This window comes from Dipodomys ordii, unplaced genomic scaffold (assembly GCF_000151885.1).
Source record: "Dipodomys ordii isolate 6190 unplaced genomic scaffold, Dord_2.0 Scaffold12, whole genome shotgun sequence".
NCBI lineage: Eukaryota > Metazoa > Chordata > Mammalia > Rodentia > Heteromyidae > Dipodomys > Dipodomys ordii.
This window is the reverse complement of record NW_012267228.1, coordinates 1,739,613-1,764,072: the sequence shown is the minus strand read 5'-3', so window position 1 is coordinate 1,764,072 and position 24,460 is coordinate 1,739,613. Positions and strand designations below refer to the sequence as shown.

Genomic DNA, 24,460 nt, shown 5'->3' with positions numbered 1-24,460 from the left:
CGGTCTTCACAGCATTCAAACGCCAGGGACAGACATTGGGCTTTTGGGCTCAGGCCGCGAGGATCCCCTGCTCGGGGTGGGTGGGTAAAGCCTTGGATCTGGTGCCCACCCTGTCAGGGCCAGCTGGGGACGTGTGCACTGCTGGTGTGCTCTCCCAGGGTACACGCGGCTCAGCAGCACGGCCCACGCAGAGGCTTTCAATGTGTGGTCTTGAGGCTGAACCTTTGGGAAATGTGTGATCTTGGGGTGCAGCCCAGCAGAGACTCGCAAGCCCTGATATGTTCTGATACTGGCCCCAGGCCCAGATCATCTAGTCTAAGGGTCAGCAGCTCTGCATTAACTCTTTCCGCGGTAGGTAGACAGGACCAGCCTCCCCCACCTGTCTGGCAGAGGCGTTTCTTGCCCGTGCCTGACTCAGTTTCAGGCCCCGGTGTCCCTGCCTGCTGTTGCTGCGAGATGTGAATGATATTTGCCACAGTGTCAGTGTCTGTCATTTACAGATGCCCACGCCGGGCCTCGCAGCCCCACAAGACAGGCAGAGAGGAAAGGGACTTGCTCAAGTTCACATTTGCACACCACCTACCTCTAAGGCCTATTTAGTCAGTGTCCTCTGTATTCCTAGTGTGCCACCCTGTGGCACACATAGACTACATCGACTTGTGCTCACATAGACCTGAGTCTCCTTGGGCCAGCCCGGCCCTGCCCACAGTCCCGATGAGCCACATGCCCTTGAATCCTGGTGTCACGGTGTACCTCTGGAGGCCTGTCGTTCTGTGCACATCTCCCGGGGCCTGGGAGCTGCTGGTGATCTCCTCCCCCCATCCCCAGGTTCATGGCCACCAGTGACCTGATGTCGGAGCTGCAGAAAGACTCCATCCAGCTGGACGAGGACAGCGAGCGCAAGGTGGTGAAGATGCTGCTGCGGCTGCTGGAGGACAAGAACGGCGAGGTGCAGAACCTGGCTGTCAAGTGGTGCGTGTCGGCCTCAGCGGGGCGGCCGCCCGCGGGGGCCTCGGTCCTGTGTGGGGGCTGCAGCCTCAGAGGTGCTCTCAAGAGAAGAGAGTCGCTAAGCAGCCTTGGGGCCCCTTAGAATCAGACAGTGGCGCGGCTTGGATTGCCCCTGGCAGACTCTGAACCAAGGGCTTGAAGCTCAGTTTACGTGGGAGGTGAGCCCAGAAGAAAGTAGGGACGTGATGGCGGCGCGAGGAGGAGGACAGGCAGTAAAGGGGACTTTCTCAAGCGGGTGGCACGCTGGGAGAGCACTGAGGCTTGAGCTCAGGGCCCCATCCTTGACAGACAGGGTCTGGCCCCTGCGCCACACATCTGCCCCTCTTTCTGCCCTGGTGTTCTGTCTCATGCTCAGGGTGTGCACCTGGACTGCAATCTGCCTATTTCAGGTTTACCATTCTAGCTGGGGTCACAGGCCCGGGACACCACTCCCAACCTCTTTCAGTTGAGATGGAGTGTCGCAGACCTTTCTGTTAGCGCTGGCCTCCCACCTGGATCCCCCTTCTCAGCCTCCCAAGTAGCTAGGATTATAGATGTGAGCCACTGGGGCCTGGCTCGGAGCTTGACTTGTATACACATTGTGGACTCCTGGGACATGGAGTTGCCCATGCAGAGGGTGAGGAAGTGGGGATCAAGGAACCCCCAGGCTGCCAGTGGGAGGATGGAGGGTCCAGGATCCAAGGTCCAAGCATGGTGGCACACAGTGTAATCCTAGCCGGGTGGGGGGGGAGGGAGGGAGAGCCGCCCAGGCCGCATAGTGAAGCGGCCTCTGACTTAGGCTGAGCCTGAGGTTTGGGACCTTTCCCCATCCTCCTTCCCCCAGCCTGGGCCCTCTGGTGAGCAAAGTGAAGGAGTACCAGGTGGAGACGATTGTGGACACCCTGTGTGCCAACATGCGGTCAGACAAGGAGCAGCTCCGGGACATCGCGGGCATCGGCCTCAAGACGGTGCTGTCGGAGCTGCCCCCCGCGGCCACAGGTACCCCGCGCCCCGGGACTCGGCGCCTCCGTCACCCATCCCAGTTTGTGGTTAGAAAACTGCTAGCTGCAAGGGAGGCTGGGAAAGGAAGTGGGCAGGGAGGAGGAGTTGGGGTACACGAGGCAGTCCAGCAGCTCCGTGAGGCTTCTGGTTTGTCTGTGGGCTGCTAGGGCCCTGGTGCCCCTGATCCCCAGGCCTCCTGGGAACACAGCGAGGCCAGAGGCTGCCTTTCCCCACACCCAGCCTCACCGCACACACCTGTGCCCCATGCAGGCTCCGGGCTGGCCATCAATGTGTGCCGGAAGATCACCGGCCAGCTCACCAGCGCCATTGCCCAGCAGGAAGATGTGGCTTTGCAGCTGGAAGCCCTGGACATCCTCTCGGACATGCTGAGCAGGTGAGGGGTCCCCGCGAGACCCATGCAGTGCTGCGCTTGGGCTCCCTGTTGGTCAGCAACCTGAGACGGACGGCTTATGTCATGGGCACCATGGCACGGGTTCTGACGGCAGCATGGTTGGCTCAGTAAAGCACCAGGTGCTAGACCAGGGCCGGAGCTGGTTGCACCTCTGGAGGCCTCATGGGCCCTGGGTACAGCAGCAGGATGCGCTCGCGCGGGGAAGGCCAGTGCTGGTGGAGGGGCGGGGGTGGGAACCAATGGGAACACCTTGTAAACCTGCGTGGAAATGCGACAGGAGTCCTCCACCCCATGGAGGGGACCGGGTGGTTGCTGGAGCAGAGCCTTCAAGGGAAATTAGCACGGTGGACTGGCAGGCGGCCACGAAGGGAAGACCACCCTGGCAAGAAGGCAGCGACAGACGTGGGGTTCGGGGCTTGTGCCGGTGCTGTGGGGCTGGGCTGTAAGGTGGAGGGCGGGCGTGGAGAGACGAGATGGAGATGTGAGCGCCGTGGGGAGGCGGAGGTCTCCAGAGCAAGCTCCCCTCTGTCTGTGGAGGATGGCAGGCTGGGGAAGAGCTGTGCCCCGGTGGTGACCTGGGGTGGTGTGGGGGAGGCGGGCTCCACGGGACTCGGGTGGGCGCAGGAGTGGGGCGTGGAAGGTGATGGGCTCCCCTCGGGCATCGTCGTTGAGGTGCCTGGGAGGTAGCCATGCCCCTGGGGGTCCCCTGAGCACAGGCCGGGGCCCGAGCGGGCGGCCCTGCTGGGCTGTTTCTGGGATGGAAAGTGTGGTGTGGAGGCGGTGGTCGGGGCTGTGTCTGCCTGGTTCCTGTGGTCGGGGCGGAAGTAGATGCGGGGTCCTGGCCACTGTGAGGAGGTGGACTTGGTGGGAGGGGCGGGCCGTCTGCTCAGGCTGGAGGCTGCGCAGCTGGCTCAGTCGGGGCCCTGTTCTTGGCTGAGCCCTTGAGGACTAACTCCCTTCTCTTTTTGCTCTCTGCCCCTGAGGAATAACTCAGTCCCCCCTGGCCGTTGAGGGCATCTTTCCCTTTTCCAAGGATCCCGCGTCGTAACTCCAGGAGGAGGTCCAGAGTGGAGGCAGCGCCTGGCCGCTCTGCCTCCTTCACCTGGTGCCCCTCTGCTCCCCAGGCTGGGCGCCCCGCTGGGCATCTTCCACGCCAGCCTGCTGCACTGCCTGCTGCCGCAGCTGAGCAGCCCACGCCTGGCCGTGCGGAAGCGGGCCGTGGGGGCGCTCGGCCACCTGGCAGCCGCCTGCAGCACCGACCTCTTCGTGGAGCTCGCAGACCACCTGCTGGACCGGCTGCCCGGCCCGCTGGCGCCCGCCAGCCCCACTGCCGTCCGCACCCTCATCCAGTGTTTGGGCAGCGTGGGTCGCCAGGCCGGCCATCGCCTGGGTGAGGGACGGGGCCAAAAGGGAGGAGAGCTGTGGGAGGAAGGGAGAGAGAGAGAGAGAGAGAGAGAGAGAGAGAGAGAGCATGCATCAGCGCACACACAGTGAAAGGCCTGGAGGGAAGGTGAGGGGCTGGGAAGGGGGTGCAGGCGTGGCGGAGTTGCGTGGGTTTGGAGGAGTGAGCGGGCCTTAGTGCTGGCCTACAAGGCCTCTCTGGGAAAGGCCGTAATTGTGAGCCGTGCCACTGAGCCCTTCAAAAATGTCCTACCTCCTACTTGGCCAGGTTTTCCTTCAGCAGTCTGTAAGCCAGGTCTGCATGTTTAAAAGCTGTACAGGGGAGGCTGTGCTGTAGTTGGCCACACTGGCGTGTAGCCCTCTGTGTTCTGACTCTCGTGTACACCCTGGAATCCTGATCACAGGCAATGTGCAGGACTTGTCCAGCACCCCACATTTCCCCACCCTTGGCGAACTGGCCTTCCTCAGGGAGCACAGCCCGGCAGGTCTGCCCTAGCCCCGAGAAGGCATTGTGGGCAGAGCTAGCCCACCGTGGCTCCCATGGGCCCAGCATGCCCCTCAGGAGGTGGGCTTGGGAGAGAGGCCTGCACATGTCCAGGGTTGGCTGAGCAGGAAAGTGTGGGGTGTGGAAGGTGATGTTGGGGTCCTCAGGCCAGCATGTTTCTTGCTCTGCGGAGAAGACTGCCACTGGAGAGGGTCCCAGAGATCCTTTAATGCCTAAGGACCAGACCTGTGAAGGCAGCGCTGTCCCCCCACTTGTGTGTGGGGCTCACACCCCATGCAGGGATTAGGCAGAGTCATGAATGCTCCCTACTTACCAGGGCCTGCTGTGTGCTGTGTGAGGTCCCAGGTCAATTCCGTCCATGTCCGCCATTCTTCCTCCCTCCCTGGCTGCCAGCCAGCCATGGGGATCTGTCAGGAAGTCTGTGACCAGCCGGCCTGCTTGTGGTGCCTGAGTTGGGTTTGCAGTGGCCAGGGCTGAGGTGCACACGGGCTGGGCGTGGGGCGGGGGCTCTGCGAGGGTCTGGCCCCTTCAGCGACCCTTGGCTCTGCAGGGGCCCACCTGGACCGCCTGGTGCCCCTGGTAGCAGAGTTCTGCAACCTGGATGATGACGAGCTCCGGGAGTCCTGCCTCCAGGCCTTCGAGGCCTTCCTGCGGAGGTGGGTGGCGGGGCCGGGCCCGGGGCCCGGGCTGGGGCCAGTGCTGGGGCCGGGGCTGGGGCCTGGAGTTGTTGGGGAGGGGGACAGAACGCTGGCTTCCTGACAGTAAGGCCTTGGGACTCAGCCTCATGTTGCACCCCGTGCACCCGCCCCGCAGGTGCCCCAAGGAGATGAGCCCCCACGTACCCAGGGTGACCAGCCTCTGCCTCCAGTTCATGAAGCATGACCCCAACTATAACCACGACAGTGACGAGGATGAGGAGCAGATGGAGACCAGCGACAGCGAGCTCAGCGAGACAGGTTGGGGTTGGGGCGTGGCAGGGGTGGGCGTAGCTTTCCTGGAGTCTCCTTGCCAAAGCCTTGATGCCATGTCCGTGGTTGTAGTGGTCACAGCGAGGGAAGCGCCACGGTGGCTCCTTTGTGTCCACAGTCAACCAGCTGCAGACTGAAAATACGCATCTGCACTGAACACGCTCGCCCTGCTGTCACTGACCCTTAACGATGCGACGTAGATGCTGCTTCCATAATGCAAAAATCACATGAGATGTGCTAAATTGTATTGAGAAGCTACGCATCAAGCTATTTTCTAGAAGGGTTGATATCTTTGGTTGTGTTTTGTTTGTTTGTTTGTTTTTGCTAGGCCTGGGGCTTGGATTCAAGCCTGGGCACTGCTTCTGAGCTGCTTTTGCTCAAGCGAGCACTCTACCACTTGAGCCACAGCACCACTTCTGGCTTTTTCTGTGTATGTGGTACTGAGGAATGGAACCCAGGGCTTCATGCATGCTAGGCAATTACTCTACCACTGAGCCACATTCCCAGCCCTCTTCGTTTTTCTTTTTGCCAGACTTGGGGTTTGAACTCTGGGCCTGGGCACTGTCCCTGAGCCTCTCTGTGCTCAAGGTGAGCACTCTACTACTTGAGCCACAGCACTACTTCCGGCTTTTTCTGTGTATGTGGCACTGAGGAATCGAACCCAGGGCTTTCATGCATGCTAGGCAAGCACTCTACCACTGAGCCACCTTCCCAGCCCTATCTTTGGTTTGAATGTCCAGGGGGTCAAGGCCTGTGACAGCGGCCACCTTGGGGCACCCACTGGTGTCTGAGCTTTGTTCCTCCATGTTCCTCACAACCACCCAAATAGACAAACACGGACAGTGAGGCCTGGAGTCACACAGGTGTGGCGGGCACCAGAGGGGGCCGCGGGCAGGCCTCGGGCTTGTGGTCAGGCAGCTTCCGCCTTGGCACACAGGAGGTTTTGCCCAAGGTGCTGCCGTTCCTATCGGATGTGAATACTGGCCAACAGGTGAAGCGCTGGGCCGGCCCCCCTCTCCCCGCACGTGGGCAGCCGTCCCGGGCCACGGGGGTTCCACGGGTGTCTTCTTCCCGCCCCAGAGAGTGAGGATGAGTACAGTGACGATGACGACATGAGCTGGAAGGTTCGCCGGGCGGCAGCCAAGTGCCTCACCGCGCTGATCGCCTCGCGGCCCGACCTGCTGCCCGATTTCCACTGCACCCTGGCGCCCGTGCTCATCCGGCGCTTCAGGGACCGGGAGGAGAACGTCAAGGCCGATATCTTCGGGGCGTACATCATGCTGCTACGACAGACACGGCCCCCCAAGGGGTGGCTGGAGGCGGTGGAGGAGCCCACCCGCACCGGCAGCAACCGCCACATGCTGCGGACCCAGGTGAGCTGGCCTGTGCCCACTCCCGGCCCCCTCCGGTCTGTCCCCGCACCTCCATCCGCCACCCTCCTGTCCTTCCATCCACTGCCCGTGCCTGGACACCGAGGGGACAGTCTGGCTGGAGTCTCTGCCCCCTCCCGTCGCACAGCTCAGTCTCCGGGCAGCTTCTGAAAGGGGTAAGGACTTCGTGTTATTCTAAGAGCCAGCAAGGCCATGGGCCGCGAGTGGCCAGGTCCTGTTGGTGTCACGCCAGCTCACTCCAGCTGCTAGGTGGGAGCGGTAGTAATGGAGCGGTAGTAACCGAGGCCGAGGGGGGTGGGGAATGGGGTGGCTGTCCCGATGTCAGGAGATGGCGCCTTGGGCCCAGTGGCAGCAGAGAGGTTGAGAGCAACGGTCAGGCCGGAGAAGTGGCTTTTAGGTTGCCTGGTAAGATCTGGCTGATGGGCTGTGTCTGGGACAGGCAGGTGTCACGTGACTTTGGGTGTCTGGTCCAAGCATGAAGCTCAGTCCCCTGGGATATGGGAGACAGTGGAGTGGGGAGGGGACAGGTACACTTCTCCAGGTTTGCGTTGGATGGCTCTAAACAGCCTGTTTTCTGTTACTTTGACCCAGTCAGACTGGGTGTCAGTGGTGTTGGTGGAGAATGCAGCAGAGGAAGGGTGCCGGGCCACTGCTCCTTCCTGAGGGCACTGGTAACCTTCCCCTGGCGCTCCGCCTCTACCTGTAGAGTAGATACAGGAGGTTCCCGTGTCTGTGCACTGTTCCCAGGTGCTAGGCGGGGGGGAGGGGGGGGAGGTGCCAGACAGCTGTCTGCCCACGCCTGGCCAGTCCCTGAGCTCGCGCCTCGCCTGCCCACAGGTGCCTCTGGTGATCAAGGCCCTGCAGCGGCAGCTCAAAGACCGCAGCGTCCGGGCCCGCCAGGGCTGCTTCAGCCTTCTCTCCGAGCTGGCGGCCGCCCTCCCTGGGAGCCTGGCTGAGCACATGCCTGTTTTGGTGTCAGGTAGGCTAGATGTCTGTTCCCTGGGCCTCTTCCAGAACCCAAATTCCTGCCTGGGTTGAGCCCCTTGTCTAGGCTGAGCCCCCGTGTGGCAGCGTGGGGGATCCCGGTTCTGAGCGAGTCCCCAGCCTGTTCCCTCTGCCCTGGCTCCTGCCACGTGGTGGTCTCTGGGAAGCTTGTGTGGAAGAGCTAAGTGCTCTGGCTCATCCCAGGAGACTCCGTCCCTGCTTCCCGGAGGGCTGCTTGGGGTCCGGGTCTACGGCCCCTGACCTTCGTACCCACCCCGCAGGCATCGTCTTCTCCCTGGCTGACCGCTCCAGCTCCTCCACCATCCGGATGGATGCCCTGGCCTTTCTGCAAGGGCTGCTGGGCACAGAGCCAGCTGGGGCCTTCCACCCACACCTACCCACCTTCCTGCCGCCGGTGCTGGCCTGTGTCGCCGATCCTTTCTATAAGATCGCGGCCGAGGCGCTGCTGGTGCTGCAGGAGCTGGTGCGCGCCATGTGGCCGCTGGAGAGGCCCCGGATGCTGGACCCGGAGCCCTACGTTGGGGAGATGTCCATGGCCATCCTAGCACGACTCCGTGCCACAGACCTGGACCAGGAGGTGAAGGAGCGGGCCATCTCCTGCATGGGCCACCTGGTGGGCCACCTGGGTGACCGGCTCGGGGACGACCTGGACCCCACCCTGCTGCTCTTCCTGGAGCGTCTGAGGAACGAGATCACCCGCCTGCCCGCGGTCAAGGCGCTGACGCTGGTGGCCAGGTCCCCACTGCAGCTTGACCTGCAGCCCATTCTGGCCGAAGCACTGCCCATCCTGGCCTCGTTCCTGCGCAAGAACCAGCGGGCACTGCGGCTGGCGACCCTGGCCGCCCTGGACGCGCTGGCCCAGAGCCAGGGCCTCAGCCTCCCGCAGCCTGCTGTGCGCACCGTGCTGGCCGAGCTGCCGGCTCTGGTCAGCGAGAGCGACATGCACGTGGCTCAGCTGGCCGTGGACTTCCTGGCCACGGTGACCCAGGCCCAGCCCACCTCTCTAACTGAGGTCAGCGGCCCAGTCCTGACGGAGCTGCTGAAGCTGCTGCGGTCCCCGCTGCTGCCCGCGGGGGTGCTGGCCGCCACCGAGGGCTTCCTGCAGGCCCTGGTGGGGACCCGGCCCCCCTGCATGGACTACACGGAGCTCATCAGCCTGCTCACGGCGCCCGTGTATGACCAGACCGGGGACGGCGGGATGGGCCTCCACAAGCAGGTGTTCCACTCCCTGGCCAGGTGTGTGGCCGCGCTGTCGGCTGCCTGTCCCCAGGAGGCGGCGCGCACCGCCAGCCGCCTGGTCTGTGACGCCAAGTCGCCCCACTCGAGCACAGGGGTCAAGGTGCTGGCATTCTTGTCCCTGGCTGAGGTGGGCCAGATGGCGGGGCCCGGCCCCCAGCGGGAGCTGAAGACCGTGCTCCTGGATGCCCTGGGGTCGCCCAGTGAGGACGTGAGGGCCGCGGCCTCGTACGCGCTGGGCCGCGTGGGTGCCGGCAACCTGCCCGACTTCCTGCCCTTCCTGATGGCGCAGATCGGGGCGGAGCCGCGGCGGCAGTACCTGCTGCTGCAGGCGCTCCGGGAGGCCCTGGGGGCCGCCCAGCCCGACAGTCTGAAGCCCTACGCCGAGGCCGTCTGGGCCCTGCTCTTCCAGCGCTGCGAGGACGCCGAGGAGGGCACCCGCAGCGTGGTGGCCGAGTGCATCGGGAAGCTGGTGCTCGTGAACCCTCCTTTCCTTCTGCCCCGCTTCCGGAAGCAGCTGGCTACGGGTAAGGGCACACAGATGCGTGGGGTGGGGGCACCCAGGTGCTCATGCTGAGTCAGCTGCTACATCACTGGGCACCAGAATCCCCGTGCCCATCCACCGAGGCAGAGGAGCACAGAGGAGTGCGGACCTCCTCCGGCAGCGCCAGTGGGCCGGGGAGGAGGACCTGATGTGTCCCTGCAGAAAGTGCAGTCCACCCTCGTGCCCACGGGCTGCGTCCATGGACAGCCAGCACCTGCAGTACATTTTTGTCATCGTTGGTTTTGGTGCTGGTTTGGGGGCTTGACCTCAGAGCCTGGGTGCTACTATCCCTGAGCTTTTTAAAAAATTTGATCAAAGGGGGCTGGGAAGGTGGCTCAGTGGTAGAGCACTTGCCTTGCATGCCTGAGGCCCTGGGTTCGATTCCTCAGCACCACATAAACAAAAAGAAAAAAGCCGGAAGTGGCGCTGTGGCTCAAGAGGTAGAGCGCTAGCCTTGAGCTGAAGAGCTGAGGGACAGCGCCCAGGCCGAATTCAGACCCCACGACCAGACCCAAAAAAAAAAATTTGATCAAGGGTAGTACTCTACTCCTTGAGCCACAACCATTTGCAGCTTTTTGGTAGTTAACTGGAGATAGGAATCTCTCCTGCGTGAGCTGGCTTCAAACCAGCATCCTCAGCTCTCATCCTTCTGAGTAGCTAGAGTTACAGGTGTGAGCCAGCAGCACCTGGCTCTTTTTTCCTAAATCACAGCTCTTGGTGGGCCACCGAAAGAGCGTGGGATGACTGTGCGTCTGTACGAGTGCTACAGACCGTGGCATGCCACAGGAGGGACTTGGGCATCCTTGGGATGTGTATCCTGGAGGTAGCCCCCTGAGGGTACAGGGAGCAAATATACAACTGCGCTCCAGCAAAGGCTGCTGAAGTGGTTTCCTGAGGGGCCCGGGCCTCAGAGGGGCGGGGCGCACACTCCAGCGCGCTCGTGCACGGCGCGGGGAGGATGTGTCCCATCAGGAGGGGTGCAGAGGGTGTGTGAAACCCCCCAGAGAAGACAGGCAGGTAGGGGTGAGCAAAGGCCCCAGCAGGGAGCGCCGCCAGGCTCTGGTAGGAGGGGTGGGTAATGGTGGACATAACGCAAGTGACATGCTGTGTTTCAAGACTGACAGATGCAGCTGGGCGCCAGTGGCTCACGCCTGTCATCCTAGACACTCAGGCGGCTGAGATCTAAAGATCGTGGTTCAAAGCCAGCCCGGGCAGGAAAGACCGTGAGACTCCTATCTCCAATAAACCACTAAAAAACCAGAAGTGACGCCGTAGCTCAAGTGGTAGAGCGCTCGTCTTGAGCTGAAGAGTGCAGGGACAGCGCCCAAGCCCAGAGTTCAAGCCCCACAACCGACAAAAAAAAGACTGAGGAGACTCTGGGTATGGAACCAGGAGGAGGCTGTGGCTGCCACGGGTGCCGTGGGCAGAGGCCCACGGGCGGTGCTCGGTTGATCAGAGGCGGCCGCTGACCCTCGGCACTCACCGCATGCGCACAGGTTGTGGAGGACGTTTCTGTCATTTTCTACCCAGCCTTCAGCTCACTGGCCACATTTCCTTCTCACCAGGACAGCTCAGAGGCCCGCCCCAGCAGGCTCTGGGGCTTTCTTAGTTGGCTCTGCCACACACTCCTCCCGCCTTCCACTGTGCCGCCTTTCTCTTGTCTGCTTTGGTCCTGTTCTCCTGGTCTTCAGTCCCGGTAGTCCGAGCAAGCCATTCAGAGGGAAACGTCCTTCCCATTGGGACGCATGCGATGCCTCTCCTCACTGAGGGAAATGTCCTTCCCTCCCTTCAGCGTCTCCACTTGGAAAGCCAGCAGCAGCAGTGAGGGGTTTCTTCTTTGCAAAGCTGGTGGTGGTCTGGGGGTGGTGGCCTCCTTGGCCCCTGCCACACACTCAGGCCCAGCCGGGACTCTGAATCTGCTGTGTGGCCTCAGGTGTGAGCTTAGCTCTGAGTCTTGTGTGAAACACATTACTAATCCTTTTTATCCTTTTTTTTTTTTTTGGTCGGCTGTGGGGCTTGAACTCTGGGCCTGACCCCTGACCCTCAGCTCTTCAGCTCAAAGCAGGCGCTCTACCACTTGAGTCACAGCACCACTTGCAGCTTTTTCTGAGTGGTTTGTTGGAAAAGAGTCTCATGGACTTTCCTGCCTGGGCTGGCTTTGAACCAGGATCCTCGGGTCTCAGCCTCTTGAGTAGCTAGGACTACAGGCGTGAGCCACCAGCGCTCGGCTAATGTTTGTTATTATGTAGTAGTGGGAGCTTCGGAGGACTGAGAACATGAGTCCCAACACCTGCGGTCTCAAGACAGAAGGGAAAGGTCCTCTGTGTCCTTAGCACGAGAGGAAGAACCCGGGCCTGGCCAAGGCTGTCAAGGAGAATGGGTCTTGCGGGTGGGGGCGGCTGGTCCAGGGCAGGGCTCTAAGTCAGCCCCTCCCCTTTGTAAGCCACGCCCTCCCGCCTTGCAGGTCAGCCACACACACGGAGCACAGTCATCACATCTGTCAAGTTCCTCATTTCGGACCAGCCCCATCCCATCGACGCCCTCCTGAAGAGCTATGTCGGTGAGCCTCCCTGCCTACCCGTCTAGCGCCCGCATCCCGGATCAGGCTGGGGTTTCTTACAGCCAAAGAGCCTCTTCTCACAATGGAGACCCGAGTTCTGATTCCTAGGCTATTACCACTGAAGCCTCCTCACCGCTGAGTCTGTTTCCTTATTCATCAAATGGGCATGAGGCATCCTGGAGAGCATCGTGGAGACCCAGGGTGGCCGGTGAGGGCAGTGCCATCGCCTGAGCCTGTAACCTCCCTCCACTGTCCCTGAAGAGAGAGGCCTTCAGACCAGAGATGCCTGGGGGCCTTTGCTGGGAAGAGGCCTCCTCCACCTTAGGCTCTGTGGGGGTAGGCTGCTCCTCACCCCGCCTGAGCCTGTAGCCTTCCGCCTGTTGGATGCTCAGCACCTCAGGAGGATTTCTAACTGACTGCCATTGTGAGCGTAGGCTGTTTGTCTCCTCCCTAACTATAAAATGGCAGGCTGTCTGCAACCAAAGGGTCAGTGATGTGGCCACCTGAGTTAGGGAGCCTGTCCTGAGGCTCAGATGTAGCTGCCCCCCCAGGCACAAGCGTGCCTCCCTGCTGGGCTTCTCATCCTGACTGAGCAGGTGCTTAGCAGGCGCAGGGCCCTGGCTTCCATCCCCACAACGGGAAGAAATAAATAGAACTTTTTTCCCAGCTGGGCGCTGGTGGCTCACACCTGTAATCCTAGCTACTTCAGGAGGTTGAGATCTGAGGGTCACAGTTCAAAGCCAGGAGACTCTTAGCTCCAGTTAACCATCAAAAAGTCAGATGGGCGCTGGTGGCTCATGCCTATAATTCTAGCTACTCAGGAGGCTGAGGTCTGAAAGTCAGGTCTAGGCAGAAAAGTTCCTATGAGACTCTTTCCTCCACTTTGAGCTGTGGCTGAAAGTGATAGAACACTAGCCTTGAGCAAAGAGAACTCAGAGACAACACCCAGGTCCTGAGTTCAAGCCTGACCACAACCGGGAAAAAAAAGGCAGAAGCAGAGCTGTGGCTAAAGAGAGTGCTAGCCTTGAATGAAAAAGCTCAGGGACAATCCCGCACCCATGCCCTCAATTCAAGCCCCAGTAGCACTGGCACACATGCACACATGTACACACACAAGCTCTAGGGCGCTGGCAGTGTAGCTCAATGGTAGAGCACCTGTCTACCACACTCAAGGCCCTGGATTTGATCTTCTGTACCCCACCAAAATAAAACATGAGTTCTCCCCAGTACAAAGGCCCACTGAGAGCGCTGTGTGGGTCTAGGCTCCTCGCCTCCTGTTCCCAGAACCTGTGTGACGGGTTGGCACTGCCTCTGTGCAAGGCAGCGTTTTCTAGACTGCCTCGTTTCAAGTCAAAAGCCATCACCAGGTCCTGTGGTTCTTCCGGTTTTACTGAGGAGGCCACCGGGGCTCTCGGGCCCACAGTTCCACAGCATCTGCAGTGGAAGGCAGCCTTTGCGTGCCCTGCACGGAGCAAAGGCGTGGCCTGGGCGTGGCTCATATTTTCACTGTGTCTCTGCAGGAGAGTTCATGGAGAGCCTGCGGGACCCAGACCTGAATGTGCGCCGCGCCACTCTGGCCTTCTTCAACTCAGCCGTGCACAACAAGCCCTCGTTGGTCCGAGACCTGCTGGGCCACATCCTGCCCCTGCTCTACCAGGAGACCAAGGTCCGCCGGGACCTCATTCGAGAGGTGCGTGCCGAGCGGCGCCACTGGCAGGCCACTGCCTGCCCTCCACTTCCCAGGGGGTGGCCCTGGCCTGGGCGTCTGACCCCCTTTGAACCCCAGTTTGTCACAGCAAAAAGGAGAATCAACAGGTCTGCAGCCCGGTGAGGAGTGAAGCTCCCTTCCTGTACTGCAGATGTCAACATGACCCCCCAAGGAGAAAGTTCCCACCCGGCCTCCTGAAGCACACACCGGCTAGGCACCATGGCGCATGCCTTCAATGCTAGCCGCGCAGGAGCCTGCCCCCTGAGGAGCATAGTTTGAAGTCAGCTCAGGCAAACCCGAGACACTCCAGTGCCAGAAGCAATGATGCGGCTTCAGTGGTGGGGTGGCAGCCTTGAGCAGAAAGCTGAGTGGCGGCATGCGGCCCCCGGTTAAAGCCCTTCAGGTTGTATGTGGAAGGCCTGTGTGAATAGAAGTGTGAGGTTTGTGTTTTGACTTCGGTCCCATCCCTAAGATAACTCGTTATGGATATGCAAGTATTTCAAAATCCCCACGCTTGAAGCATCTGGGATACGCTGCTCCGCCTGCAAAGGCTGGGGGCTGTGCTGTGGTCACTCCACATCAGCACCAGGTCTGAGTGCTGGGACCAGCGGGACCAGCGGGACCAGCTGTGGCTTCTTGCCAAGGCTCCTAGGGGCCTCTGCTCTGCCTCCTGTCTGAGAGCCTTACGGGGCTGATACGGGGGGGGGAGGGGGGGGAGGTATGCACGGAGCGTAGGGGTGATTGACAGCTCCATCAGCACCAACTGTCACCACAACTCAGCACCACCTCTTCTGAGAGGGTTGGAAAGGTTTCCCAGAGGGGGCATTTGAGCTGGGTTTTGAGACAGGAAGTTTGCCATTGAAAGCAGAGTCTCATGGTTAAATGGCTCAACCAGGTTTCTAATTTTGGTTCAGTCGCTTAGCAGCTTTGTGCCTACAGCATGTAGGCCACATGCAAACACCACGGGGCCTGTGTCCACAGGTGGAGATGGGGCCCTTTAAGCACACGGTGGACGACGGGCTGGACGTGCGGAAGGCGGCCTTCGAGTGCATGTACTCGCTGCTGGAGAGCTGCCTGGGCCAGCTGGACATCTGCGAGTTCCTCAACCATGTGGAGGACGGGCTCAAGGACCACTACGACATCCGGGTAGGACAGCGCCTCCCCCAGCCCTGCCTGCCAGCGACAGCCAGAGCCTTGGGCCCGCTGGGCCACGCGGGCCTGCTTTCCATGTCAGCCCCTTTTGTGGGAGTTGACATGGCATGCCGGGGTGTCCTCACAGCCCCTGGAAACAGGGAGGTGCGGCTCCCTAAATACCCATGGCAGAGCCTGTGCGGTGGCCTGGGCTGTCCCTGTGTCTGCAGCGGGGGCACTCAGAGACCCAGGATCCCCAAGACTGGTAGGAGTGACAGCCCGTTCCCCACCTGCCCCGTCATCTTCCCAGCCGGCGTGCTGGGTCCCAGGCAGGGAGGAGCTAAGCTTACTATGTGTATTATATACTAGATATGCTACATGTATGTACTACGGAACTAGCATATGACGTATACTATATGTAGAACATACCTTATTGCTTATAACTCATACATATAGTACATATATATTGTATATGTAGCATATATACGTAGTATATACATTATATACTAGTTTTTTTAATGGCTCACACACAAAAATGCAAAATTTGCCATTTTAACCTTTTTTTTTCCTTGATGCTGGGGATTAGACCCAAGGCCCTCGGCCTGCGAAGTGTGAGCTCCGCCCTGGCCACACCCCAGCCCCGTCTTGTTTTGTGTCCTGTTTGGTGGCTTTAAGCACATCACACTGTCACGCAACCACCTGACTTGCACATCACCTTCCACACTCCACCCCCACTAACCCTACCGTCTGTGACTGTGACCATTCTAGACATTCTCGGAAGTGGAATCACAAGGTATTTTTCCTTCCTGGTGGGCTGTTTCACTTAGCGTACTACCCATGGAAGTTCATCTGTGTGGTAGCCTGTCTTCATAATTTCATTCTTTGTGGCTGAATAATATTCCACAACCACTTAATGCATTGATATGTGCGTGGACACTTCACCTTCTGGCTACTGTGAACAGTGGTAGGGTGGACATGGTCACCTTTGAAAGCTGGTATTCAGTTCTTTCAGGTGCATACTCAAACTGCTGGATCATGCAGCACTTCTGCTTAGTTTTTCAAGGATGTTTAAATATCTACAATTACCATGAATCAATCTGATAATGCAAAACCTAATCAGAGCAACCAAAGTAATACAGGCTTGTTTGAGAAGATTTATACAAGACAAAAGCAAATAAAGAAGCAAGTAATAGCCAGGCCCCATGGCTCATACCTGTAATCTTAGATACTCAGGAGGCTGAGATCTGAAGACCACAGCTTGTGACAGCCCAGGCAGGAAAGTCTGTGAGACTTTTTTTTTTTGGTCGGTCGTGGGGCTTGAACACTGGGCCTGAGCGCTGTCCTGAGCTCTTCAGCTCAAGGCTAGTGCTCTACCACTTGAGCCACAACACCACTTCCAGCTTTTTCTGCTGATGTGGTGCTGAGGAATCAAACCCAGGGCCTCATGCTTGCAAGGCAATCACTGTACCACTGAGCCCCGTGACTCTTTTTTTTTTTTGTCTTTTTCTTTTTTTGGTACTGGGGATCGAACCCAGGACGTTGCACTTGCTAGGCAAGTGCTTTGCCACTGAGCTACATCCCAGCTCCCGTGACTCTTATTTCCAGTAAACCACTAAGCGCCAGAAGGGGCTCAGATGGTAGAGCGCTAGCCTTGAGCACAAGAATTCATGGTCAGTGCCAGGCTCAAGCCCCAGGACTGGCAAAAAATGGAAAAAAGAAGCAAGTAATAATTCCCCAGACTTCTGTGCAGGGGGCCACCGTGACAAACCTCGGTGTGACTGGTTTAGTTAGTGAGTCAGTATTTGGGGAGTGCAGGAGAGAGATTGACATATGCTGGTCTGGACTCTGGGTTGTTTGTTTGGTGGTACTAGGGTTTGTGAACTCAGCTTTGAGCTTGCTAGGCAAAGAGCTTTTCCACTTAAGCCATGCACCCAGCCCTTCTTGCTCTGGTTGGTTTTTCAGATAGGATTTTACTCCTGTTTTTTTTTTGCCTGAGTAGCCCTGGAGGTCCATCCTCTACCTCTGCCGCTTGAGTAGCTAAGATTGCAGGCATACGCTACCATGTACAGCCTTTTTGGGGGAGATAGGGAGGGGCAACAGAGGAGTTTGAGCTCAAGGTCTCCCCCTTGCTGGGCAGCACTCCACGACATCCTAGGCCTGCTGGTCAGGTTAGCTTTGGAGATGGGAGTCTAGCACACTTTCCGACCCAGGCTGGCCTGAAACTACATTCTCGACTGAGTGCTGAGCTTGCTCCTTTTACAACTCAGTTACCACTGTGTGCCCTCCAGAGCCAGGCCTGTGCTCCCTGTTGATTCCAGCAGCATCTGAACTCAAGACCCGCTCCTTCCCGCTCCACTGGAGAGCTAAGTGTAGCTGGCAAAGGTCAGGTCACCAACCACACGGCCTAGATGAGGAAGCTGAGGCTTAGGAAGGGGGCACTTGGACAGCTCCGGCCTGGGACTTGGGATTGGTTTGGACTTGGGCTTTTCTCCCTCTTGCTCGTGGGCCATTTCACCAAGAACAGGATCTCCTTTCTCTTGGGTAGATGCTGACCTTCATCATGCTGGCCCGCCTGGCCACGCTATGCCCGGCACCCGTCCTGCAGAGGGTGGACCGACTGATCGAGCCACTCAGGGCCACCTGCACAGCTAAGGTAAGGTCCTTGTGCAGCCTGACCCAGGCTCTGGGCACTGACTGGGCCTCCAGGGCCTCGCTGGGTTGTGTGCAGCACAGGGCAGCTGAGCCAGATTGAGACCTGGCTATTTTCTCATTTAAGCCATCCCCCACCCTCGGACGGCCTCATTCCTCCCTGTCCGTTCCCGTGCGTGGGTGGGAAGCCTGGGGTGTAGAGCAAGGCTCACACTAGACCTGAGGGTCTCAGAGTCCCAAGGAGAGGGGCCTGGGCAGGAGATCCCGGGAAAACTGCAGCACTAAGAGCAGAGCCTGTTTGATGGAAGGGCAAGAATTCACCACAAACAGGCGTTTACAGAGGAGACTCAGCGCTGGATTGTCTTAAGCCCCCTCCCAGCTCAGCCTCCCAGCACTGGAACTGGAGGTGCCTAAGCAGAGATTTTCACATTGCTTTTCTCAGAAAAGACAATCTTGTGCAGATAAAGCAGATTAAGCCTGAGTGATTCATTGGTTGAAACCTGCCTGGTACATTTAAATTTTTAACATATGCTCAGTGTCAAGTTAGTCCATGGGACTGGAGGGCATGGCTCTAGTTGGTAGAGCACCAGCCAGTAAGCAAAAGCATCATGAGTTCAAGTCCCAGTCTCAGACACACACACACAAACACACACACACACACACAAAGTCCATAAAAATGGTAACGAGCTGAGCTCTGATGGCTCTCTCATGTAATCCTAGCTACTTGAAAGGTAGAGATCAGGAGGATCAGTTTTGGGCCAGCCTAAACAACATGAAATCCTGTCTTAAGTCAGTAGCTGGAATGTGGCATACACCTGTTATCCTAGTGAGGCATGAGGTGTAATCGGGCAGATTGTGAGCCAGGGATGCTACTTACAATGAATGCAAGTTCATACCTGCACTCCTGTCTACTCAAGAAGCTGGGAGTCTGAGGATCAAGGCTTAAAGCTAGCCCAGGCAGGAAAGTCTGTGAGACTGGTATCCAGTTAATTACAGGAAAAGCTGGTAGTGGAGCTATGGCTCAAATGGTAGAGCTCTAGCCTTGAGCACAAAAGCTCTGGGATAGTGTCTAGACTTTGAGTTCACGTCTCAGTACCTGCAACCCCCGCCAAAAAAAGAAAGTGCAGTGAGAAAGCCAGGTGCTGCTGGCAGCTCACACTTGCAATCCTGGTTTCTCAGGAGGCTGAGATCTATCGCTTTTATAGCATTAAAAAGAATTTGCAAGGCCACTGAAGACCTGGCATTGAGGCCAACCAGTCTCCTTTGAGCTGTGCTGTGTGCCTTGGGGAAGCCGCTTGAAATCCCCGGCATCCTACCCAGAGAGGCCAGAGCAGCGTTTCCTGGTCAGCAGGCCCAGGGTCCTGATTTCAAGTGCTGTCCCACACTTGATTCTTAGGGGAAGAGCAGGGTGAGGGCTTCCTCGCAGGGATGGAGACTTCCTGAGCGAGAGCAGGAAGTTCTCTGCAGCCCGGGCGTGGGTCCTGGCAGGAGGGACACGCCATGTGGCTGCTCTTGCTGTCAGATTGCTGACAGTTTCTAGAGGCTACCCCAAAGCTGCTGTGTATGGTTGGCGGGGCGGGGGGAACAGATGCAGGCTGGGGGCCCCAGCTTGCGTGGGGAGGCGGGAGGCTGTCTGGGAGCAGGCTCACTAGAGGATGCCTTCCTCCGTCTCCACTTTAGGTCAAGGCCGGCTCTGTGAAGCAGGAGTTTGAGAAGCAAGATGAACTGAAGCGCTCAGCCATGAGGGCGGTGGCCGCCCTGCTGACCATCCCGGAAGTGGGCAAGAGCCCCATCATGGCTGACTTCTCCGCCCAAATCCGATCTAACCCTGAGCTTGCCACCCTCTTTGAGAGCATCCAGGATTCTGCTCCGGCCCCCAGCACGGATTCCATGGAGCTCAGCTAGTGGGGAGAGCCCTGACAAGCCCGGCCTCCCTCCCCCTCCTGCTTCCCTCTTCTTCCTACAGGGGCTCCTGCCCCTGTTCCAGTGCCTTCCGCAGGGTCTGGCCCACAGACCCCAGCCTGAGCAGAGGCCTTTTACCTCAGGATGGCTCCCAGTGACCCCCACCATGCCAAACCTCCAAAGCTGGGGAGCCCCCTCTCCTCTGCACAGCTGGCACCCCACTCCCTCCTGATCTGGGTTGGCTGCGGCTCCACCCCGCCCCGCCGCAACTCCCCCCAGGGCCTGGCGTGCCCAGGAGGCAGCGTGCCCCCGCCAAAAAGCTTTATTCCTACTTTACACCAACCATCGAGAAGATGCCAAGGTCGGAAGATGGGGTGGGTAACCAGCAGTCTTAGACCCGACTACTTTCCAATTTCATCACCACCCAGGTGTGAGCACTGCCTCCTGTCCTTCTCAAAGTTTAAAATGTGTTACTTCTAGTTTTGTTTTTTTAGTATTGAAGACACAAATATGACAGGCCAAAGTATTTCCTGTGATACCTAAGGTTAATAAAGCTTCTAAGTTGTTACTGCTTTCCTGTAGTTCTTGTCACAACATACTTCCCATCAGTTCTAAGTTCTGGAAATGACCAGTTGGTTCCACAGATGCCTGAGATTAGGTTTTGGCCAGTACACAGGCAACCTGAAGACCTTGGCCTAGTGGACCTTGGGCATAAAGCATCACGACTGCTACACCTGAATCCAGCAACTTACTGCTGCTAGCTAGAGAATTCGAAGGCACAGAGCACCCCAGCCTTCATATTTAAGAGCCACATCTCCACCCCATCACAGCACCTGTATCAACACACCAAAATACCATCCCGGCAAAAGAAGAATCGCAACAGGGAACTACATCAGGACCCTGAACTCCAAGGGTGAAGGCTGTACTCAGGGAGCTTGGCTTCACACTGAATTCTGATTACCAGACAAGAGGCCATCACCGGTTAGGAAGTGGCTGAGGGAGGGAGACTGAAAGATGTCTTCCGGTACCCAGCAATCGATGGTGTTCTTGTGGATCTATCCACAATAGTACTAATGTGGCTCACACCTGTAATCCTGGCTACACAGGAGGCTGAGATCCGAGGATGGAGGTTTGAAGCCAAGGCAGACAAATCCAAACCTCGTTAACCAAACCCTAGAACCAAGAGAAGGCAATACCAGATAGCAGTTTCTGTGGTTTATTTAAGCACAAATAAAAGGTGTATGTGAGCCATCTACTCGTTTTCTTCACTGCGCAGCCTGGCGTTGGGATTGGTGACTCTGATGGCCAGCTGGGCTGCTCGTTCCACGATGGCTTTTCGGTTCTTGGAGGAAACATTGTGGGCGATCTCGGCGCAGTAAGACCTGGAAAAGAAGCGAGTTGAGGAGCAGCTGTTCACCACCACAGGGAGGCTCTGGAGCGGAGCTGTGGGGTCAGACCTGACCGCAGGCACGGCAGAGGCCAGCTTAGAAAACACTCAGAACCATGAGCCATGTGTCCCTCCTCTCTACCACCAGTGGCCACGGACTCCCAAGTCCCAGTACACAAGAGCAGGGCCGGGCTCTAGACACGAAGGTTCTCCCTCAGACTGATGAGATAAACTAACCCCTGACAGTCCTAAGGTGATTTCTAGGCCCCTCCAGTGAAGTTTCAAGCTCCACAAAGGCAGTGTGGTTAGCCAGTCCAGGCGGAAAGCAGCACGGCCGCCCGGATCCATCCCAACACCTGCTGCAGGGCAGGTCTGCCTCACAAGCCACGCCACAGCTGCCAGCTTCTAGACGCGCTGCACTACGCATCCCAGCCTCGTGAGAGCCACATCCGAAACACAGCCACCCCATTCTGCAGCACCACAATCACTGTGCTGGCACTCTAGCACCCACTAACCACCGCCCACGCTGTTCTCCTGCCTTCCAGACATGTCCACATGCCAAAGAAGTGTTAGCAACGATGCCGCCACACAAGTACTGAGTTATACATCTGAGAATTCTGCTTTTGATTTGCCATTAATTTCTACACTCACCCTTTCAAAAATTTCTAGTGTTTGCATGCCTGGTTAAGTGTTCAATCTAAAATCTGAGAGCACAGTCTTCCCTCACTGTACTACTTGTGTCTGTACCACCTGAGAAAGAAGAGATCCCAGTAAACACACCATGAGGCCATGAGCCATGTCCCTGCGTAGCAGAAAGGGAAGAAAACGCCTCCTCCCCCTCTTCATCCCACTGCTGGGGCCTGACCCGGGCACACTGGGAGCTTACTGTGTTCTACTGTGACGCACACATGCTCTCGCCCACCATCTCTGCGTCCACGGAGGCCATGCTTTCCACCAGCCTCAGACTGTACCGAGCCCCACAGCCAACCCTGGTGGCAGCCTGCAGGTGCCCCTGCCCAGCACAGAACCGGCGTCCCTGAGGTGTGAGACTGGCATCTCTCCTCCCCACAGAAAGTGTCAAAGGCTGCGCCAAAGGGTCAAATGAAGTCCTTGTCTTCCGCACCTGGACTTCTACTTTGTCCCTTCTCAAGCAGAGGAAGCATCTTGACCCCCAACGAACACCCGTGAGCCCAGAGCCGCTCTGACTCACTTGTTGCACATGAGCAGCACTTCCAGCTCCTTGACGTTGTGGACCAGGAACTTCCGGAATCCACTGGGCAGCATGTGCTTTGTTTTCTTGTTGCTCCCATAACCAATGTTGGGCATCAAGATCTGGCCCTTAAATCTCCTCCGCACCCTGTTGTCAATGCCCCTGGGTTTCCGCCAGTTACGCTGAAAGCAAACACACAGGTGGGTTGGTCTCTGCAAGCTGCCAACTGTTGCTTTCAGGAAGGGGAAAAAGGACTGAGTGAAAGGGGAAAATACCAAGCAACAACAGGGCTTCCTACAGCCAGGTAGGCTTCTTTGCGGGGGGGGGGGGGGGGGGGGGGAAGGCATGTGGCACACACCTGCAATCCTAGGTACTGAGGAGGCTGAGGTCCGAGGACTGCCATTCAAAGCTAGCCCAGGCAGACAAGCCTGACTCTCTCTCTCCAATAAACTACTTAGAAAAAGCTGAAAGTGACATTGTGGCTCAAGTGGTAGAGCACTAGCCTTGAGCAAAAGCAGCTCTGGGACAGAGAAGACTCAGGACCAGCGTACACACACCCAAATAAGAAGCTCCTGGCTCTAACCAGTACAAGAAAGCACAGCCTCGAATTCACTCGTCAGCATGGGAAGTAGAAGCGGGTGGGATGCCAGGGCAGGGCTCTGAATGCACAGCCAGAGTTCTTGAACCCGGAAGATGAGTGTCATCCCAAGGCCATCAGCAACACAGCTCTCTCCCCTGTAACCCCCCAAGGCAGCTCTTCAGTCCCAATTCACACGTTCAGACTTGGTGGGATGTCAGGAACACCAGAGTGCAGAACTTTCTTCACCTAGACATGCCTACCTTAATCTTGACATATCGGTCAGACTGGTGGCGGATGAACTTCTTGGTCCTCTTTTTGACGATCTTGGGCTTCACCAGAGGTCTGAGGGCGGCCATGATGCCACTGGGAGAGGGGCAGAGGCAGGTGAGCGAGTGGGGGACCAGAAGGGAGGCTTCCTGCCAGGACAGGAGTCAGCTATGTCGCAGAGTGTCTTCCAATCACCAGCTACTGAGCCAGCTGGGAATGGAATGGGTGTCTCTGCCAGCTTGCTTTCCCTCCTGTTTCCGAAGCTGGCAGAATACTAGCCACTCTCCAGACGCGATCCCAGGAGGTTCCCGTCACCTTCCCACTCCAAATCCCCGAGGGGGGTAAGGCAAACCGGGGACCACCAAGACAAGGCTCCCAACCCAGCGGCCTTTTCCGCTCAGTGGTCTCCCGGCTCTAGAACGGGGCGGCACAGGGTGAGATTCTACAGGACGGAGGCCCAGGGCAGTGGCTCACTGCTGATCCCTGCCTCTTGCTGCTGCTTCTGCGCGCAGCCTCCCACCTGGGAGCACCCCCTTCTCCAAAACCCGGCCTCAAGCAGGGACGCCCGTCAGACGCTCACCTCCCCCGGATGTGGAGTGGTGGCTCCAAGTGGAACTCGGGGACAGGGTCCAGGCCGTGAGTTCAGACCCCACGACCCGCACCCTTCCTCGGGCGGTCTCGCCGGCCCTCCCGGCCCCCCCGCGCATGCCGGTACTGGGCCTTCAACTCAGGGCCTGTGCACTTGGGCCCCTCTCCTCCCGGGTCACCAGACCCCCGTGGTCCGGCCTGAGGCAGCGCCACGGCCCTCCGGGCGTCAGACCAGAAGTCTGCCGCTCCGACTGACCCCAGGCGGCCGCCGTAGAAAGGCAAAGGGCCCGACGGGCGCGGCAGCGTCCGGGCCCCAGGCCGCCGCCCGCTTCCCAGCTCCCACGCGCGTCCCGGCAAGCCGACGGCCACAGAAGCCGCGGGGCCGCCGGCGCAAGCCCGCGAGGCCTCCCCTCCGGGGGCGCGGACCCCACAGGGCCCGCAGGAGGGCGGATGGGCAGCGATGGAGACTCACCGAGCAGGAGAGGGCAGCCACCTCCGGAGGCAGCGCCGAGGAAGAGGAAGGGGCGGGCGGCGCGCAAGGGCTGCTGGGACGGATCGGCGGGAGGAAGGGAGCGCACTTCCGCCAGGAGTGGAGGCCCAGTCCCGCTTTTGGCTTAGGTCCGGGGGCATCGCCTCCTCCACGTGCGCCTCCTGGTGGCCGGGAGGGAAAACGACAGGCTTCCTGGCTGGGCCTGCTGTGAACTTCCAGCCCTCCCTCAGCCTCTCCTGAGGCTCAGAGCTTTCTAAAACGGCCTCCCTGGCCTCTGATGCATAGGGCCTCCCTCATCCTCCTGTGTCCTTAAAGCCGTTCTAGATTAGTTACCATGTCTAATGCAAGGTGTCACCCTGTGCTGTTCAGATGACAAGAAAAGCCCGTACATGATTAAGACAGGTAAGAGTTTCTTCGAATATTTTCTGGGTTTTTTAATTTGGGGGTGGGGGGCTGTACTCGGGTTTGACTTCAGGGCCTGTACACTTGTCAAGCCTCTGACACTTGAGCCCCCACCTTCTGCCTCCACCCAAGAAG

At 58.5% G+C, this 24,460-nt stretch overlaps 2 protein-coding genes across 2 annotated transcripts; one reads left to right on the top strand and one right to left on the bottom strand.

Moving 5' to 3' along the window:
* The first annotated feature begins 831 nt into the window (after positions 1-831).
* On the top strand, positions 832-19,623 carry Cand2 (cullin-associated and neddylation-dissociated 2 (putative)). Its single transcript, XM_013010413.1, has 14 exons — positions 832-972; positions 1,832-1,986; positions 2,260-2,383; positions 3,526-3,791; positions 4,858-4,963; positions 5,121-5,263; positions 6,356-6,648; positions 7,504-7,645; positions 7,932-9,434; positions 11,916-12,011; positions 13,532-13,701; positions 14,701-14,865; positions 17,396-17,503; positions 19,180-19,623. The coding sequence occupies exons 1-14, from the start codon at positions 833-835 to the stop codon at positions 19,402-19,404; spliced, it is 3,636 nt and encodes a 1,211-aa protein (XP_012865867.1). The 5' UTR covers position 832; the 3' UTR covers positions 19,405-19,623.
* Positions 19,624-20,601: 978 nt separating this feature from the next.
* On the bottom strand, positions 20,602-23,972 carry Rpl32 (ribosomal protein L32). The gene is made up of 4 exons (XM_013010565.1): positions 23,906-23,972; positions 22,839-22,941; positions 21,999-22,180; positions 20,602-20,783 (listed from the first exon to the last, which is right to left on the bottom strand). Exons 2-4 carry the CDS (start codon positions 22,932-22,934, stop codon positions 20,654-20,656), a joined length of 408 nt encoding a protein of 135 aa, XP_012866019.1. The 5' UTR covers positions 22,935-22,941; positions 23,906-23,972; the 3' UTR covers positions 20,602-20,653.
* Positions 23,973-24,460: the final 488 nt, after the last annotated feature.

Bases quoted from the DNA above. Each gene is read 5' to 3' on its own strand.
- Cand2 (XM_013010413.1), top strand. From the start codon at position 833: ATGGCCACCAGTGACCTGATGTCGGAGCTGCAGAAAGACTCCATCCAG. The intron at 5,264-6,355 runs GTTGGGGTTGGG...TTCCCGCCCCAG, and splicing joins CAGCGAGCTCAGCGAGACAG to AGAGTGAGGATGAGTACAGT. The intron at 7,646-7,931 runs GTAGGCTAGATG...CCCACCCCGCAG, and splicing joins CATGCCTGTTTTGGTGTCAG to GCATCGTCTTCTCCCTGGCT.
- Rpl32 (XM_013010565.1), bottom strand. From the start codon at position 22,934: ATGGCCGCCCTCAGACCTCTGGTGAAGCCCAAGATCGTCAAAAAGAGG. The intron at 22,181-22,838 runs GTAGGCATGTCT...GTTTGCTTTCAG, and splicing joins ACCGATATGTCAAGATTAAG to CGTAACTGGCGGAAACCCAG. The intron at 20,784-21,998 runs GTGAGTCAGAGC...CTTCTTTTCCAG, and splicing joins GTGCTGCTCATGTGCAACAA to GTCTTACTGCGCCGAGATCG.